This window comes from Colobus angolensis, unplaced genomic scaffold (assembly GCF_000951035.1).
Source record: "Colobus angolensis palliatus isolate OR3802 unplaced genomic scaffold, Cang.pa_1.0 Scaffold124, whole genome shotgun sequence".
Taxonomy (NCBI): domain Eukaryota; kingdom Metazoa; phylum Chordata; class Mammalia; order Primates; family Cercopithecidae; genus Colobus; species Colobus angolensis.
In genome coordinates, this window is record NW_012113586.1 from 2,264,703 (window position 1) to 2,285,256 (window position 20,554).

Genomic DNA, 20,554 nt, shown 5'->3' on the forward strand with positions numbered 1-20,554 from the left:
TCTCCACCAAAAATACAAAAAAATTAGCCAGGCATGGTGACAGTCGCCTGTAATCCCAGTTACTTGGGAGGCTGAGGCGGAAGAATGGTGTGAACCCGGGAGAAGGAGCTTACAGTGAGCCGAGATCGCACCACTCCCGCCTGGGCAACAGTGCGAGACTCCATCTCAAAAAAAAGAAAAAATATTACAAATATTGAGATGTATATAATAAAAACTGTGTATTGTAATAGATATGATTTTGCTAGCTTACACAATGTAAACAAAATTTTTATTTTTACATTTTAGGGATGTATAATACTTGTACATATTTCTAGAGAATATGATATTTTGATACAAGCATACAATGTGTAATGATCAAATCAGGGTAATTGGGATATCTATTACCTCAAATACTTGTCATTTATTTGTGTTACAAACATTCCAATTCCAGTCTTCTAGTAATTTTGAAATATAAAATAAATTAACTATAATTGCCCTATTGTGCTACCGAACACTAGATTTTATTCCATCTAACTGTATTTTTGTACCCATTGACCAACGCCTCTTTATTCCCCACCCATCCCTATTACCCTAATCAGTGTCTGGTAACCATAATTCTACTCTTTATCTCCATGAGATCAATCTTTTAGCTCCCACATATACGTGAGAATATATAATATTTATCTTTCTGTGCCTAGCTTATTTTGCTTAATATAATGTCCTCCAGTTCTATCCACGTTGTTGCAAACCAGAGTTAATTCTTCTTTACAGCCAAATAATATTTAATTGTGTAAATGTACCCCATTTTCTTTATCCACCCATCCATTGATGGACACAGGTTGATTCCATATACTGACTATTGTGAATAGTGCTGCAATAAACATGGGCGTGAAGACATCTCTTTAATATACTGATTTCCTTTCTTTTGGATATATACCCAGCAGTGGGATTGCTAGATGGTACAATAGTTCTATTTTTATATTTTTGAGGAACCTCCATACCAATCTCCATAGTGTTTGTACTAATTTACATTCTCACCAGCAGTGTACGAGAGTTTATCTTTCTTTAGATCCTCACTGGCATCTGCTATTTTTTGTCATTTTGATAAAGCCGTTTTAACTGGGGTGAGATGATGTTTCACTGTGGCTTTGATTTGCATTTCTCTGATGGTTAGTGATGTGGAACAATTTTTCATATACCTGTTGATCATTTGTATGCCTTCTTTTGAGAAATGTCTATTCGGATCTTTTGCTCATGTTTTAATCCAATTATTCGGTGTTTTTAATTTTTTTTTTTTTTTGCTATTGAGTAGTTTGTGTTCCTTATATAGTCTAGCTATCAATCTCTTGTCATTTAAATAGTTTGTGTATATTTTCTGTCATTCTGTGGGTTGTCTCTTCACTATTGACTGTTTCATTTGCTGCGCAGAAGCTTTTTAACTTGATAAGATCCCGTTTATCCATTTTTGCTTCTGTTGCCTGTGCTTTTGAGGTCCTACTAAAGAAATCTTTGCCTAGGCCAATGTTCCAAAACATTTCTCCAATGTTTTATTCTAGTGGTTGTCCAGTTTTCCCAGTGCCATTTATTGAAGAGATTGTCCTTTCTCCAGGGTATGTTTTTGCAGCCTTTGTTGAAAATAAGTTAACTGTAAATGTATGAATTTATATCTGAGTTCTCTATTCTGTTTCATTGGTCTGTGTGTTTCTATGCCAGTACCATGTTGTTTTAATTACTATAACTTTGTAGTTTAGTTTCAAGTCAGGTAATGTAATATTAATACCTCTGTCTCTGTTCTTTTTTGCTTGGGGTTGCTTTACAGCAATTCAGAGTCTTTTGCAGTTTCATATAAATTTTAGGAATTTTTTTTTTTCTGTTTCTATGAAGAATGCCACTGGTATTTTGATAGGGGTTGCACTGAATATTTAGGTTGCTTTGGGTAGTATGGACATTTTAACAATATTAATTCTTTTAGCCACATAAATCCACCACATGTCAAACTATTGGAAATGTAATTTTTTTAAGAATTCACTCTTAAAGATCAATTTGACCCGAGAACAGCAGGAAAATTACCTGCATACGAAATGCATTCCACTGAATGTAACTAAAGTAGAGTAGCTAACTACTGCTGACCTTTTTTTCCCTAAATCCAGCAAGCATTTTTCAGTCTTTCTCACTTGACCTCTCAGTAGCATTTAACACTGCTGGACACCCCCTCATTTTAAAAATGCTCTCATCGCATCCTTTGGCTTCAGTGACACACCTCTTTGGTCACATATCTATTTTCTTCCTCACAACCACAGTCTCCTAAAGGTTCAGATCTAGGTTCTGCTCCCCTGTTTACTTGGTGGTCTCTCTGGGCAAACTCAACCTCATATGCTGATGATTCACCCCTGTCTATGCCTGCTGTGAGCATCAGGCCCACATACCCAATTGCCTGAGACATCTGGATGTCTCAACGGTACACACACTGAATGTGTCTAAAACCAAAATCATAATTTCCTCACCTGCCACTCAACCCCTCCAGAACCTTCTTTTTCTAGCATTCCCATCCCTCTAAATGGCAACACCAGTCAACTGAGAAATACAATTTTATTTAATCAGATAAACATTGTCTTACCATGAGATGAACATAGTATAAAATACTAAGAAAGAACATTTTATAGCTATTAGGTAAGCAAATGATCTATGGGCTTGAAAATTGGGTCCTACTGAATGATAACCCCTTCTCAATAAGTGGGGCACTATGGTATCCTACAGCCTTTGGCTGGGGTTCCCTCCATTACAGGATATTACAAAAAAATTGGAATCTAGCAAAGCAAAATTAATTCCTGGAACTATGGATTGGCATACATGGTAAGATAGAAAAAGGTGAGTAACACAGTTGCATTTAACATTTACAAGATCATAGTCAGACAGAAACTTCCTAGGAAGTCATTTGGAAATCTTCCTAGTGGTATCCTGCATTTTTTTTTTGAAGAAGGCTGAGGGTTAGGCTGGAAAAAGGAATGAGAAGTTGAAGAAGGATGGGTAAGAAAAGTGGTGGATACCACTCTTCACCTAAGCCTCATATACAATGCTACCAGGTCCTCAACGCCCAAGTACAAATCATCTGTTCTCTCCAAAAGATTGTTCCATGATCTGGCATAATATTACTTGGTGTCATCTGTTAGATTGGAGTAGGTTTACCTCAACTATAGCTTTTACCTTGTATACAACAAAAAGAAAGTTATTATTTAACATAGAACACATTTATAAGTAACAGACATCTGATAAAACATTAAGAAATCAAACATTTAGGTAAGCATTTAGAGAAAAGAATTACATGAGTTATGGATTTTGAAATGGTTCCCTAAGGATTCAGGGCAAATCCCTTCACTGAAGATATTAAAATTAGATTCAAAGAAGGACTTGAGAGAACACTAGAGTGAAAACTCCCACACTAATAAATATGAAACAGATGAATTTTAGCTTTGTCTATTTTTACTATGTACAGCTGGTATTTTTCTGATTCATTAAATGTAGATTCGGTATTCTAAACTCTCTCACTACAAATAACATAAAAATTAAATCAACAGCACTTAATTATGGTTCCAGACACTTACAGATATATGACAAGACATTCAAGGCCAAAACTATAAACTCCAAATACTGCTTTTATCATTGACAGAAACTGAGGGTTCTTAGGGAAGTTCTTCTCTGGAAAGTGATCTACTCCCAGGCTCCCCAGAATTCACACGGGATTACAAACTGCAAGCACTGCAGCTGATTTTAATTGCCACAGTGATGCATAGGGAGAGATGTGATATCTGGAGTAACTGGCTTCTAAACAATGAGGGGCTTTAAAGATTAAAGTCAACACTTTAAATAGCACTCAAAAATAAATAGGAAGCTAATGCTGACCATAGAATGCAGGTATAATATTCTCCATATGTTTTGGATCCTGTAACTGTACCTAGCCCTCTGTATCACATACAATAAAAACTCAAAGACAGGGCATTATAGCACCCTATTTTGAAGGTCAGAAATGCAAAGATCATGATGTGAACAAGACATATGTATACCGAGAGGTGTTCTTGAATGTAAGATACCAACCGGAGAAATCAGTAGACACCTGTGAGACCTTCTTAACCCAAGGCAAGTTGGTTGCTGCAGCTAAATGGATTTCGAATACCTGGAATCCTGGCCTAGAAGTGAATTGGTCCATAGTTCCTGATGTTACCTGACAACAATGGAAATACTGGATGCATCAATAGTTGGCTAAACCTTTCAAGTATGAAAAGTAATATGACTGACTTCACACCTGAATAAGAGTGAATTATAAGATCAAAGCATAAAACTTGAAGAAATAACTTATTCAGTAATCATAGCCTAAAGAAATCATGCATCTCTAAAAGTGGACAGTCTTTGGTAAACTAAACATATCAAATGCAAACTCATACTGGAAAAACTAAATCAAACAAACCAGGAGTAACCCTGCCAATGTGAAAGAAAATTCTCCAAATAGTATAGTTTTGTTTTAGCCACTGACATATGGGAAAATTTATGTAGTAAAGCATATGCTTATAAAGTTTCAACTTATATTTAGTGGGGGAAACAATTTATTATACCAAAAAAGCATAAATGTATGACAGATGGTAATGCTTTTTTTCTGTTCTTGGCAGGGTCCTTTTTTGGCTGGATGACTTTTGCTACTTAAAACTATGAACATTGTCATTCACACCTATTTTCTGAAATTAAACAGACCAATTCTATGATGAAACCCCTTATAAATTTGGTTACCATATAATATCTTCCCATTTTGTATCATAAATTATCCAGAATACCACTTTCCCTAGAATAATGGAAAAGGCCAAAACTGGGCAAAAAGCATTCTGTAATAAAACCTTTATTTTAAACTCCTTAAATGCATTTTGGAAAACCTTCCATATTTAAATGTATTCTGGTAGGACTTTACCAAGGAAACTATAAAAGATTATATTAGAAATACACTCTTCCATTCTGAAATATTTATTTTTAGCTTTTAAAATGTTCAATCCCTTTAAATCATTTTCAAAATTATAAAGTATGTATACGGATAGCTAGGCGATGGATCTAGTTGGTTTATCTTCTGAAAAATAGGAAGATCGAGATCTCACTTGATGCAGGGGTAGTGGGGAGGCAGGGGTTACAACTTCCTGCCTCTCACGGTGGCCAGCATTGTGTATTGCCTCCTTGAAAGTAACAAGGTTGTTCTCTCAGGCAGTTTCAGAAAGGCTGGCTGGTGTTAGATTTATTAACAGGTGACTCTCAGATGAAAATAATAAAAAATGTTAGGGTCGTTACGGTAACCCTGGCTGATACAGCAAACCCCAGTACTTCAGCAGCTTCAAGAAAAACGTTTAATTCTCACCTACATAATAGTCCCAAGCAAATGCTTTTGGTGGGAGAAGCAGGATGATCCTCAGGGGAAGGGGAGACCTCTGTGTCACAGCAATCATTCAGAGATTCAAGGTTTTCAATGCCACCACAATATCAAGAAAAAAGGGTATGAACAATGCTGGGAGACATTTTTCAAGGCCAGGCTTGGCTAGAACTGAGTCACATGTTCATATCTAAGAATAAGAAAGGCCAAAAAAATGTCTGACTCCCATATTAGGAGAAAAGAAAATGTTTGATGAACAACTGGATAGTTTTTGTCACAATAAATATTGCAAACATCTTATTGCTGCCAATATTGTGGTTGGACAGCTATCACTTGTAAAAAAATGGCTAGTGACACTATCTCTGCAATTTTTAAATAACACTTAATTTTACTTTTTTTTTCTGCTTATTCCGTTTCTTCCCTTTCTTATCTGCAACCTATTTTATTAATCATCTGCTAGTGATTTGTCAAAACTGATTGCAAGTAATGGTTTATTTTGAAGTGTGCATTCACATTCAAGAAGAAAGAATATTAGTAAGGTAGCGTGACATGCACAAACAGGTAGTTAAATTTTTTGTAAAATATCCTGGAATACCAACAAACTTTTTACTACCTTTTAATAAAATGGCAGAACTTTTTTCCCCAGTTTAAAACTATGAGAACTTGATCAAAATTTAGAATGATCTAATTAATGATTCAGTAGATTTTTTTTTTTTTTTTGGTCTGAAAGAGACTATTTTGTTGCCATAATACAAAGAAAATTTTCATCTTACAAATGCTAAAACAATTTTGGTGAAGAACAAAATTTTCGAGAAAATGCTATGAAAAGTAATCAATAGCAGCCTAGGTGTTGTTAAAGAGACTCTCAGGAAAATCCTCTTCTGGCAGATCTCTCTCTGGCATCACCATGCATCAGTTATTTTATTCTCATGACAAAAGAGGGCTTCCAGATATAAATTATCTAGCCTATGGTTAGGCTGCCATAGGATCTATCTATTTCCTCCCAAGAAGATGAACTGCATTTATTCCAGCAAGAAATAAAAACTTGTAATTTTCGGTAAAATTTCCGTGAAAGACTGTTTCTAGAAATTGTTTTCCTTTAATGGTCCCTTGGTATCCACAGGGAATTGGTTCCAGGACCCCTCACATTTTCCGATAGAAAAATGTCTGATATTCAAGTCCCTTAATGATGTGTCCGGAGTTTGCATGAAGCCGCGGACCTTCGCGGTGTTACAGCTCTTAAAGATGGCAGAGACCCTGGCGGGGCACGGTGGCTCACGCCTGTAATCCCAGTACTTTGGGAAGCCGAAGCAGGCGGATCACCAGGTGAAGAGATCCAGCCTATCCTGGCTAACATAGTGAAATTTCGCCTCTACTAAAAATACAAAAATTAGACTAGGGTGGTGGCTGGCGCCTGTAGTCCCAGCTACTCCAGAGGCTGAAGAAGGACACTGGCCTGAACCCAGTCTGCCTCTGCTGGGAGGCAGAGCTTGCAGTGAGCGGAGATCCACCATTGCACTCCAGCCTGGGTGACACCCACCTACTCCAGAGGGGGGTAGCCCTCATTTTGGCAGGCCTAAAACAGTAGTAGACAGCAGTGTAGCAGTTATGCACACTAGATCTGTGACTCAGATAATCCTGGGATCTAATCCTGGCACCATCGATCACTGTGGGAACTGGGATAAGGTGGTTGTGAGAATTAAATGAAATAATCTTGTATATAGCATATAACCAGTGCTCAAGAAACAATGGTTTTTATTACTATCATTATTTTGGGAAATTTGTCCAACCAGGATATTTTAGATATTGATGAGTGCAGGGTGGGAAAAAAGGGGAAAAAAAAGAAATAATCTATTTACCAATCAATAAAAGGCAGTTTAAAGGACTGGAGCTGTCTGGGCAGAGAAGTACATTAATCCCACCTACAATTAGATAAGGGGTCTTGTGGAAAGGTGATTGGACTTGTTTACTAAGGCCCCAGAGGTGGAGGCTGAACTAAGACCAGAGGAGAGGGTAGAGGTTAAGGAGAGACAAATTTGGCTTCATATAAGGAAGCATTTGGGGCAGATTAGAGCGGTTGGGAAAAAAACGGCATGGGCTGCCCCCTTAAGGGGTCAGTGTTCCAATCTAGGTTACTCAGGATCGGAAGAAATCGTGGTGGAGGAGTCCTGGATGGGATTCCAGAGATTTTGAGTTTCTAGACAACAACACCTCAGACCGTAGCAGAACTTAGCCCGACCTGCCGAGGCCAGCCTCGTCCTGCTCTCCTCCACTTGTGCAGCTTTCCTTCTGAAAAGTCCTAAAATTTGACCAGGGGACTGCGAATCCCGCCCTCCAGCTGCCGCGCGCTCTGAAACTCCGTTGCTGTGGAGACGGAAGCGGTTGACCCAAGGATTCTGAACGGGGTTGGGGGAGGGGAGCCGACGTAGTTCAGGAACTGGGCGTAGCTTCGGTTACTCTGGTAGCGGGGACGCTTAGGCAGGGCCTGAGCCCAGTTTAGAGGCCAATGCTCCTTCCGTCCTTTGCATGGCACCCAAGAAAGAGAAAGGCGGGACTGTGAACACCAATTCTAAGATATGGGAACCCTCGCTCATAGCTGCACAGTTCAATCAGGTGAGCCTTGAGCCCTTTAAGCCCTCCCTGCACCCCCGGCAATGCCAGAGGCCCGGCCAGACCCTCCTAGACAACGCCTTCAGGCTCGCCCTCTCATCCATATCTCTCCATGGCCTGATGGTTCCAGGACCCAGGGTCCCAGGGACAGGGGGGTGCTTGATAAACGAGCGGAACTTAAGGGAAGAAGGAAGGGAACACCCACCAGGTGAGTCAGTGTGATTACAAAAGCTGGTGAGAGCTGCGTGGTGGGGAAGAGAGGAGGTGTCGCTCTGACACCTTCAGACCCTTTTCAGTGAAGTCGTCCAGATGGCACTCCACAATTGTACTGGAGTTCCTTTTGTGGACTTTTCGTTTTCTCCTGACACCTTCTAAAGGATGAGAATCGTATCAAATCATCTGTGGCCTGGCCCGTAATAGGGCTTTAATAAATGCCGAGTGAAAACAGACACGGAGTGCCTAGAATTACACTGTATTTAGTACAAGGGAGCCTTGTATAGATAGGAAAAGATGATTTTTTTTTATGTAATGCCCCCCGATCCCATTATATTAAAGTTTTGACATATTTTGAAGGTGTAAGAGATCAGAGCAATGAGGGGTTGGCGGCCAGCTTACCACAGGATGCCACAAAGGCAGCAGGCAATCTACAAACCACCTGCCCCAGAACTTCAAAGTGCATGAGATCCCAGAACTCACTGGATCCCTACCCAGCTTTAGTGAATGAGGAGCCCAATAGCTCTTGTCACCTGTGGCTGGAAATCCCCTTCTACCTTAAGCTGTTTCTAAGTACAAGTTAGCATTTGGGAAGAGAAAGGTTATTTCTGGAAATTCCAGCCCGCCATTGTGAACTACTTTTAAAACTGGGGAATTTTTTTTTTCATTTTATATATGTCTATATGGTGCACAAGAGAGTTAGTACTTAAAGGGAAAATTGATCTAAAGTCTTGTGTTGCCCTCATGAGAAATTTTTACCTATTTGTCTTTATTTTTCCACTATAACTGTTTATTTTCCTATTAACAGTAATTCTGTTTGATAAGGAAATTAGTCCTGATGAAGAATTTCATGAAAGTACTTATGATACTCCTGATGCTGATGTGATGTCATGGAATTCTGGGGTCCTTTCTATAACTTTAGTAATGCCGGATGTCAACTCAGTAATCCCCAGTTACTTTCTCAGATTCTCAAAAATGTTTTTCAAAGCACTTTGTAAAAGCACCCTCTCTTTTGCTTTTATAAGTCAGCGCTAGCCAAAATAATTTTTTCTCCATTTTCTTTGAGATTGTGTAGGCCAAGTTTGGTCTTGGAGTGAACATTTCTGCTTGAATTATAAACTGCTGAACAACGGAGTTTGATGGAGGTGCTGACACTGCATTAGCTTTAGTGTTGCAAATATGAAGCTATAATTTTCCTAGTTGAATGGAAAACCTAAAGGCACTATTTGTCCTTATGGCTTGAAAACCTGAAATAATATTCAGCTTTCTTGATCCTACTCAAACAATATAACTTCAATAAATCTTATGTATTAATAGAAAGAATTTGAACTCAAAGTAATATGTAGTTTTAACTATAAAGAGTGAACTCAATTTTCTTCAGTTTGTTGGAATACACATTTTCTTACTGCAGGAAAAAGACAACTACCCTCCACCTCCTCTCACATTTTTCTCTGCTTGATTTCATGTCTGATCTAAAAGAATAATTCCCAGATTAACCCAGCAGTTCAATGCCCAGAGGCATGCCCTAACCACCAATGAAATGGACTCTGAATTTGGGTTATAGATGACTGAGGGTGTGTGAATTTTGAGCATGTATAGTGTGCTCTATTATTTTAGTATCCAGAGCGTTTCTTTCTGTACACTTGTTACTCATGTCCAAGTATGTGTGGTTGAGTGTGTGTGCTAGTGTGTGTGTTGTATTATGTGTGTGTGTTGGGGGTGAGGGAGAAGGAAGGAATTCCTCCAGTCTTCCATAAACCAGTTTTTAGAATTAACTCGTTGGAAAATCCAAATCAATAGTATTTTTGAACTCATGTTCATGTTGGGTAGGCTTTAAAGAGAATAAACAAGTTCACAATTTGGTTTTATTGAATTTACCTTGTATCACTGTCTCAGGTTGTCCTTTCAGGCTGGAATAATTATCAACTGTTCTATACATTTTAGTTGGTTTTAAAATATAAAATGATAGCAAATAATACAAAGCATTCTATCACTAAGCCCTAAATGATTAAATAGAGGCTAGAGGTTAGGAAGATGAATATGGGCTGGGATAGTCAGGAAATGATTTGTAAAATATTTGCCTTCCCCTGGGCTCTAAATTATGGGTAGAATTTGAACAGGTAGAATGAAGGAGCAGGATTATTTTAAGTAGGGAGACTAATATGTGCACAAAGTAAATCTGACACATTTAGTTTGGGAGAAAAATGTACGTTAGACCACTTCTGGGTATACATTGCTCCTAAATTAATTCCATCAAGGAAATGGTCATTCACTATCTTTGCTATCCATATACCAAAATATTTAACTTATTGATATGAGTGAAATATCACATCTCAAATTATATAAAAAGAAAATAGGTACATTGGCAATACGATTTTTTTTTTTTTTGAGACAGAGTCTCGCTCTGTCGCCCAGGCTGGAGTGCAGTGGCGCGATCTCGGCTCACTACAAGCTCTGCCTCCCGGGTTTACGCCATTCTCCTGCCTCAGCCTCCCGAGTAGCTGGGACTACAGGCGCCCGCCATCTCGCCCGGCTAGTTTTTTGTATTTTTAGTAGAGACGGGGTTTCACCATGTAGACCAGGATGGTCTCGATCTCCTGACCTCATGATCCACCCGTCTCGGCCTCCCAAAGTGCTGGGATTACAGGCTTGAGCCACCGCGCCCGGCCGGCGATACGATTATAAAAATACCCTTTTGTGTTAGTATGTATGTGACACAGACATTGTGTTTATGATCCCTAGCAGCATTAGAGAGTCAAAGATGCCTTGGTATCATAGAGATTAAAATCTTTCCATGCAATGGTCAAGGCAGTCTCTGTTGGCCACAGTGAGAGGAAGAACTGTTAACTTTAGCAGTCAGTGCCATTTAAACAATATTAATTCCCCATCCTTCCCTCTCCTCACCCCCTGGAAGCTGTCATTGTACTTTCTGTCTCTCCAAATTTGACTACTTGAGGTACTTCATGTAAGTGGAATAATATAGTATTTGTCTTTTTGTGACTCTTATTTTACTTAACATAATGTCCTCAGGGGGTTCATTCATATTGTAGCATGTATCAGAATTTCCTTACTTTTTACATTTTATTTATTCATTCATTCATTGATGGGCCCTTGGGTTGCTTTCACCTCTTGGCTGTGGGGTCTGTGTGGCCCAGGCTGGTCTCAAACTCCTGGACTCAAGCAATCCTCTCACCTTGGGCTCTCAAAGTGCTGGGATTACAGGATTAAGCCACTGTGCCCGGATTTAATTTTTTGAGGAACTACCATATTTTGCACAGTGGCTACATCATTTTGCATTCCCACCAACAATGTACAAGCGTTTCCGTTTCGCTACATCTTTGCCAGCACTTTTTATTTTTGTTTTATTTATTTATTTATTTTTGGTGAGGTTTGTTTTTGTTTGTTTATTGGTTTTGTTTTTGATTTTTTAATAATAGCTGTCCTAACAAATAGGAGGTGATATCTCACTGTGGTTTCGATGTTCGTTTCTCTAATGATAAGTGATGTTGAGCATCTTCATTCTTTGTCTCTTGTAACAACTTTTGACTTAAAGTCTTTTTTGTGTTATAGTTGCTTAACTTCCCCTGCTCTCTCTTGGATACTATTAATATTTGCATGGAATATCTTTGTCTGTCCCTTCACTTTCAACCTATGCATATCCTTAGAGCTAAAGTGAATCTCTGCAGATAGCATATACTTGGATTCTGAGTAGTTTCGTTTGTTGTTTTTTAATCCATTCTGCAAGTCTGTTTTATTATTGTAGGGTTTAATACATTTACATTTAAAGTAATTTCTGGTATGAAAAGACTTACTTTTGCCATTTTATTATTTGTTTTCTATATGCCTTACAGATTTTTTGTGTCCTTTGTTACCTCCATTAGTGCCTTTATTTGGTTGATTTTTTTTGTGACATGTTTAGAATGCCTTCTCATTTTCTTCTGTGTATATTCTATAGATATTTTCTGTGTGGTTACCATGGGGCTTACATATATCATAAAATTATAATAATCTGTCTTAAGTTGATGCCAGCTTAATATCAATTGCTTATATAAATTCACTTTACAGCTTCACCTTCTGCATGACTTATGATGTCACAAATTGTACCTTTTTATACTATGTACCCATTAGCTTAGATTTATAATTAATTTTATACGTTTTTCTTTAACTCCTGTAGAAAATAAAGTGTATTTGCAAATCAAATTATAATAATACTTTTTAAAATAAAGGTGTCCATGCATTTTTTTACCAAAGAAATTTATATTTTTATATAGCTTTCAGTTACTATGTAGCATCCTTCATTTCAACTTGAATAACTCCCTTTAAACTTTTTTTAATCAAGTTTATTTTTGTATTCATACATAATAGAGGTACACATTTTAGAGGTACATGTGTTAATTTAATACAATCATATAGTTTGAAAAGATGAAATGACTATAAGTAGGATATTCATCACTTTAAATATTTGTCTTTTCTTTATACTAGAAACATTCCAATTATTCTCTTCTAGCTTTTTTGAAATATATGATAGATAATTGTAAATTATAGTCACTCTACTGATCTATTAAACACTAGGACTTATTTCTTCTATCAAACTCTGTATTTGTACCCATTAAGCAAACTCTATGCCCCCTCTTCGCTACTTTTCCCAGTCTCTGATAATTGTTATTCTACTCTTCATCTTCATGAGATCTACTTTTTTATTTCCCACAAAAGAGTGAGAACATAAGATATTCATCTTTCCCTTATTTCACTTAGCATAATGAACTCCAGTTCCATCCTTGTTGCTATGAAGGACAAGATTTCATGTTGTATGGCTGAACAGTATTTCACTGTGCATATGTACCGCATATATACAGTTTTCTTTATTGATTCATCTGTTGATGGTGCTTAGATTGATTCTATACTTTGGCTATTATGAATACTGCTGCAATAAACATGGAAGTGCAAATCTTTCTTTGATACATTGATATCCTTTATTTTGGCTATATACCAAGTAGCAGAACTGCTGGATTATATGGTGGTTCTATCATTAGTTTTTTGAGGAATCCCCATGCAGTTTTCTATAATGTCTATACTAATTTACATTCTCATCAGCGGTATACAAAAGTTCCCCTTTCTCCACATCCTTGCCAACACTCATTATTCCCTGTGTTTTTGTTAAAAGCCATTTTAACTAGGGTGGGATGATGTCTCATTGGAGCTTTAATTTGCATTTATCTGATGATTAGTGATGTTGAGCATCTTTTCATATACCTTTTGGTCATTTGTACATCTTTTTTGAGAAATGTCTATTTGAATCCTTTGCCTATTTTTAAATCAGATTATTTGGGGTTTTTACCTATTTAGTTGTTTGAGCTCCTTAAATACCTGGTTATTAATCCCTTTGAGATGGATAATTTGCAAATATTTTCTCCCACTTCATGAATTGTTTTTTCACTCATTGATTATTTTCTTTGCTGTGCAGAGCTTTTTAGCTTGATATGATCCCACTTCTCTATTTTTGCTTTGGTTGCATATGCTTTTGAGGTCTTACACACACAAAAAAATTTGCCTAGACCAATGTTCTGAAGCATTTCTCCAATGTTTTCTTCTAATAATTTCATAGTTTCAGGCATTAGATTTAAGTCTGCAATCAATTTTGATTTGACTTTTGTATGTGGAGAGAGACAGGGTCTTCATTCTTCTGCATGTAGATATCCAGTTTTCGCAGCATTTATTTCCCATTTATTGAAGAGACTGTCCTTTTCTATTGTAAGCTCTTGGCACTTTTGTTGAAAATGCGTTTACCACAAATTTGTGGATTTATATCTGAGTTCTCTGCTCTGTTCCATTGATCTATGTGTCCGTTTATATGCCAGTCCCATGGTGATTTGTTTACTATATTTTGAAATCAGGTAGTTTGGTGCCTCTAGCTTTGCTCTTTTTGCTTAAGAATCCTTTGGTTCTCCTGGTTCTTGTGTGGTTCCATATAAATTTTAGGATTTTTTTCTATTTCTGTGAAGACTGTCATTAGTATTTTAATAGGGATTGCATAACTATAAATTCTTTTGGATAGTATGGATATTTTTACAGTATTAATTCTTCCAATCCATGAGCATGGGATATCTTTTCTTTTTGGTGTATGTCCTCTTCAATCTCTTACATCAGTGTTTTCTAGTTTTACTTGTATAGATCTTTCATTTCTTTGATAAAATTGATTCCTAGGCATTTTATTACTGCTGCAAATGGGCTTGCTTTATTGATTTTTTTTCAGATTGTATGCTGCTGGTGAATGTAAGTGCCACTAATTTCTGTATGTTAATTTTGTATACTGCAACTTTACTGAATTTATCAGTTCTAACAGTTTCTTTGATGAAGTCATTAGATATTTCTAAGTATGAAATCATGTCTGTGAACAATGCTAATCTGACATATTTCTTTTCGATTTGGATGTCTTTCTTCTCTATCTCTTGCGTAATTGTTCTGGCCAAGATTTCCAGCATTATATTAAATAAAAGTGGTATAATTCAACATCTTTTTCATCCTATTCCAGATCTCAGAGGAAAGGCTTTCCATTTCTTCCTGGTCAGTATGATTTTAGCTGAGGGTTTGGCCTTTATCATTTGAGGTATGTTTCTTCTATACCCAGTTTTTTATGGTTTTCATCCTAAAGGGATGTTAAATTTTATCAAATGTTTTTTCATCATCTATTGAAATGATCATATATGTTTTGTTCTTGGTTCTACTCATACCATGTATCACGTTTCTTGATTTGCCTATGTTAAGCCATCCTTGCATTCCTTACATAAATTCCACTTGATAATGGTGAATTATCTTTTTAATGTGTTGTTGAATTTGGTTTGCTAGTATTAGGTTGGTGCAAAAGTAATTGCAGTTATGGCCATTTTAATGATATTTATCACTTTATCAGTGATACTGACCTATGAACTTTTACATTGTTGTTTCTTTGTGTGGTTTTGGTATCAAGGTAATGCTGGCATCACAGGGTGAGTTTGGAAGTATTCTCTTTTTCTCAATTTTTTTGAAGAATTAGAGTAGAATTGGTAATAGTTTTACTTTAAATGTTCAATAGAATTCAGCAATGAAGCCATCATGTGTTGGGGTTTTATTTGATGGAAATTTTTTTATTACAACTTCAATCTTATTATTCATATTGGTTTGTTAAAATTATCTATTTATTCATGGTTCAATCTAAGTAAGTTGTGTGTGTTAGGAATTTATCCATTTCTTCTAGGTTTTCCAATTGTTAGTGTTCAGTTGTTCATAATAGTCTCTCATGATTCTTTATGTTTCTATGGTCTTAGTTGTTATATCTCCTATTTTGTTTCCAAGTTTATTTACCTGGGTCTTCTTTCTTTTTTCTTAGTCTAGCTAAAGATTTCACAATTTGTTTATCTTTTCAAAAAAACCCAACCTGTTTTATTCCATTGATCTGTATATTTTAGCTTCAATTTCATTTATTTCTTCTCTGATCTTTATTGTTTTCCTTCCACTAATTTAAGGTTTGATTTGTTCTCGCTTTTCTAGTTCTTTGAGGTACATGACTGATATGGTTTGGATCTGAGTCCCTAACCAAATCTCACCTTGAACTGTAATCCCCATAATCCCCATGTGTCAAGAGAGACCAAATGGAGATAATTGAATCGTGGGGGCAGTTTTTCCCATGGTGTTCTTGTGATAGTGAGGGACTCTCAAAAGATCTTATGGTTTTATAAAAGGCTGTTCCCCTGCACTGGCTCATATGCTTTCCTACCTGCTGCCATGTAAGATGTGCCTTTGCTTCTCCTTCGTCTTCTGCCATGATTGCAAGTTTTCTGAGGCCTCCACAGCAATAGAAAGTTGTGAGTCCGTTAAACCTCTTTTCTTTAAAAATTACCCAGTCTTGAGTATTTCTTCATAGAGATATGAGAATTGACTAATATAATGATTAAGTTGTTTTATTTGAAGTCTTTCTACTTTATGAATACAAGTGTATTCCAATAAACTTTCATCTTAATATTTATTTTGCTGTATTCCATGGATTTTAGTTTGTTGTTTTTCCATTTTCATTTGTTTCAAGAAATTTTTTAATGTTCTTAATTTTTTCATTGACCAATTTATCATTCAGAAGCAAGTTGTTTAATTTCCATGTGTTTGTGTAGTTTTTGAGGTTTCTCTTGTTATTGATTTCTAGTTTTAATCCTTTGTGGTCAGAAAAGATGCTTGATATGATTTCTACTCTTTTTAATTGGTTGAAATTTGTTTTGTGGCCTAAGATATGGTCTATACTGGAAAGTGTTCTGTGTGCTGCTGAAAAGAATGTTTATTCTGCAGTGTTTGAGTGAAATGTTGTGTAAATATCAGTTTGGCCTATTTGGTGTAGTGTGTATTGTAACTCCAATTTTTTTTGGTGATTTTTTGTCTGATTATTTGGCCATTACTGACAGTGGGCCCTCTGCAATCATTGTATCACACTCTCCCTTTACAACTACTGATGCTTGCTTTATATACTTGGGAGCTCTGATGTTGGATGCATATTTATAATTGCTATATTTTCTTCCTGAATTGACAACTTTATCATTATTTAGTGACCTTCTTTGTCTCTTTGTGCAGTCATGATTGGTAATTTATTTTACCTGATATAAGTATAGCTATTCTTGCTCTGTTTTTGGTTTCAGGTTGCATGAAATACCTGTTCACTTTCAGGGTATGTGTGTCTTTATAGGTGAAGTGGGTTTCTTATAGGCAGCATAGAGTTGGGTCTTTTTTCTTTATTCATTGAGCCATTCTATGCTTTTTAATTAGAGAATTGAGTCAATTTACAGTCAATGTTATTAAGGACTTATTATTGCCATTTGTTGCTTGTGTTCTTGTTTCATAATTCCTCTTCCTTTCTGTCTTCCTTTGTGATTAAGTGATTTTTCTCTGGCAGTATATTTTAATTTGTTTCTTTTTATTTTTATGAATCTATTATAGGTTTTTGCATTGTGGCTACCATGAGGCTTACAAATTATTTTAAAGAGATGACCACTTAGCTTAGAAAAGTATAGAAACAAACAATTTTAAAAACCTTCACACTTTAACTCACCTCCCATTTTGACTTTATGTTGTCTCAATTTGCATATTTTTAATATTGTCTATCTCTTAACAGGTTGCTATAGCTATTACAGTTTTTGATAGGTTTGTCTTTTGGGCTTCATACTAGAATTATTAGCTGATTGCACACCAAAATTACAGCATTAGAGTATCCTGGGTTTGTTTGTGTACTTAATTTTACTAGTGGGTTTTATACCTTCCAATATTTTCTTTTCACACCTTAGTGTTTTTTCTTTCACATTAAAGACCTCCCTTTAGCTTTTCTTTAAGATGGGTCTGGTGATGGTGCCTTCTCTTAGCTTTTGTTTATCTCGGAAAGACTTTATTTCTCCTTTGTATTTGAAGTGTAGCTTTGCTGGATAAAATATTCTTTGATGGCAGGTGTTTTTTTTTTTTTTTTTTTTACTTTGAAAATGTCACCCGAATCCCTTCTGGCCTATACAGTTTCCATTGAGAAGTTTGTTACCAGATGAATTAGAACTCTTATATGTTATTTGCTACTTTTTTTTTCTTGCTGCTTTTAGGATTCTCTCTTTATCCTTGACCTTTGAGAATTTGATTATTCTATGACTTGGGGTAGTCTTATTTGTGTTGCCTAATGCAATGATCTCCCTCAGCTTTTGGTTTTCTGGGAATGTATTCATTTCTTCTTCATTTTTGAAGCACAGTTTTGCTGAATATAGAACTCTTAGTTGACAGTCTTTTTCGTTCAGCACTTTTAATATAGCCTCCCAGTGCCTTCTGGCCTGCAAGGTTTCTCCTGAAAAATTTGCTGATAACCTTCTTGAGAATCTCTTATATGTAATGAGTCATTTTTCCCTTGCTGTCTTTAAAATTCTGCCTTTAGCTTTTGATAGTTTGATTATGTGTCTCAATATGTGTATCTTTGGGTTTATCATACTTGGAGTTTGTTGAGCTTCTTGGATTTTCATATTCATGTCATTCCTCAAATTAGAGATGCTTTTAACCATTACCAATAAAAGTAATCTCTCCACCCTCTTTCACTCTCTCTTATCTTTCTGGGATTTCTGTATGCATCTACTGGTCTGCTTGGTGGTATCCCTTAAGTCTCTTTTGCTCTATATATTTTCTTTATATTTTTTTCTTTTTGCGTATGAGACTCTATAATTTCAAATGGCCTGTCTTCAAGTTCACTGATTGTTTCCTCTGTCTCATCAAGTCTTCTGCTAATCCCTCTAGTGAAATTTCCAGTTTAGTTATTGTATTTCTCAGCTCATGAATTTTTGTTTGGTTCTTTTTAATAATTTCTTTTTGTTGATATTCTCATTTTGCTCATATGTCAGTTTCTGAATTCCTTTAATTCTTTAATTGCATTTTCCTGTAAGTGTTTGAACATATCTAAAACAGTTTTTTTTTGTTTTTTTAATTTTGCCTTCTAAATCCAATGTGTGTATTTCTTCAAGGACAGTTTCTGAAGATTTATTTTGTGGACATTTCAATGGGGCCGTATGTTCCAATTTATCTGTATGCCTCGTTGAAAATTGGGCATTGGAAAAAACAGCCACTTCCAGGTTTTGAAGATCAGTATAAAAATTTTCACTAATTACAGGATATGTCCAGAGCCTTAGCAATAGCCCAGGGTAAAGGCTTAAAATCTTCCCAGGTCTTTTCTGGGCATGCATGCATTCTTCCTGGCTCTGTGTGTGTACTTTTTTTTTTTTGAAGACAGGGTCTTGCTCTATCACCCAGGCTGCCGTGCAATTGCACAGTGTTGGCTCACTGCAGCCTTGACCTCCCAGGCTCAAGCAATCTTCCCAAGTCAATCTCCCAGGTAGCTGGGACCACAGGTATATGCCACCACACCCAGTTAATTTTTGTATTGCTTTGTAGAAATGGGGTTTCTTTTAATTAAAAAAAGTTCCCCCATATATGACTGCTTTTAAATATATCTTAATTTCCTAGAGTCTCACAACAGTTTCCTCTCAGGGCCTTGGATGTGTCATTGTATTCCTCTGCTCATAAGCTCTTTCCCCAGGCATGCATGAGTGTGCCATTGCCCTGAAGCTTTCACATACCGAAAAGCCTGCCACTGACCACAGGTTCTGCCAGCCTGAGATTTGAGCTGTCCTGCTGTTCTCTGTCTGAGCTCTGAGTCAGATCAGACATAAAACAGTCCCTTAGGTTGCCCACTGAAAGCTTAGAACATTGCAAATAAGATTTACTCTACTCCTCTGGCTCACAGAAGGGAATCAGGAATTGGGCTGCTTTCTCCCATCCATGACACCACCACACCACCACAGCGAGGACATGAAGCAAGGGAGAGTAAAAGTGCCACAACATTTTCTACTGTATTACATGTCGAGTTTTCTTGATTGGTCGTTCATTTGTTAGATATTCGACTGATTTCATAACTCCTATACTGCTACGTTAGTCTCTAGAGTTTTTTTTTTTTTTTTTTAATGGTGGGCAAAGAAGGACTGGAGCTTTCTAGCTTGCCATCTTGCTGATGTCACTCTGGTCTAAGATATTTTTTAATAAATTCTGATTTTTTTTCATTTTTTCCAATCCCATCATATAGGAGGTGATGCTGGGAAAAGAGAGATGAATAAAAGCTTTGTTCATGGCAATTTACAAAAATTTCCAGGCTTCTTTAAATATTATAGCCATTCCCTTTAGGAGCTTATGGATTGCACACAAAGCCTATCTCTGAATAATGTACATGTTCAGAGATGGCTGAGCTATATATTTCAATTAGAATTCTGTGTTATATTGTGGGATCTAGCCAGCAGCCCGCAATGCAGCGGGGCTCTCTCTTTGTTCCCAGGTTGATCGGCAGGTTGAGAAATAATAGACGCACACAAGATAGTGAAAGCTGGGTCCAGGAGTGTCACTGCTTTCTGGTTCCATGATGCCGCCAATGCACTGGATATACACAGCATTTATTATTAAGTTTAGTGAGGGCGGGGGGATGTTAGTGAGGGATTTGGGGTCATTTGATTATGAGGTGAGATGATCACATGGGATGACGTAATTCTTTAACATAACGTCTGTATGCAGAAGTACAGTATACAGAGGTAAGAATTGACAATATAGTGTGTGCATCAGTTATTTCTAACAGAGCCTTAAAACAAAAACACAGTCTTTCCATAACGTATGATTAGCAAGATATTAATCAGCAGTAACAGTTGCAGCAAAAGCTGGTTACAAACAATCCATAGAAACAGGATGTGAAGCTAGACAACCGGTTAGACTAGAAATTCTCAGAAGAGAGTATGCCTATCCTTTGCTTACTTTTTGATGGGGTTGTTTGTTTTT

General features: G+C 36.7%; 1 protein-coding gene across 1 annotated transcript in view; it reads left to right on the top strand.

The window, feature by feature from the left end:
• The first annotated feature begins 7,794 nt into the window (after window positions 1–7,794).
• Window positions 7,795–20,554, top strand: part of SPAG17 (sperm associated antigen 17) — a 246,415-nt gene continuing 233,655 nt past the window's right edge. The window contains exon 1 of the mRNA XM_011933064.1: window positions 7,795–7,993. Within this exon, the coding sequence (XP_011788454.1) occupies window positions 7,907–7,993 (87 nt within the window). The 5' untranslated portion in view covers window positions 7,795–7,906. The remainder of the gene's footprint in view (window positions 7,994–20,554) is intronic.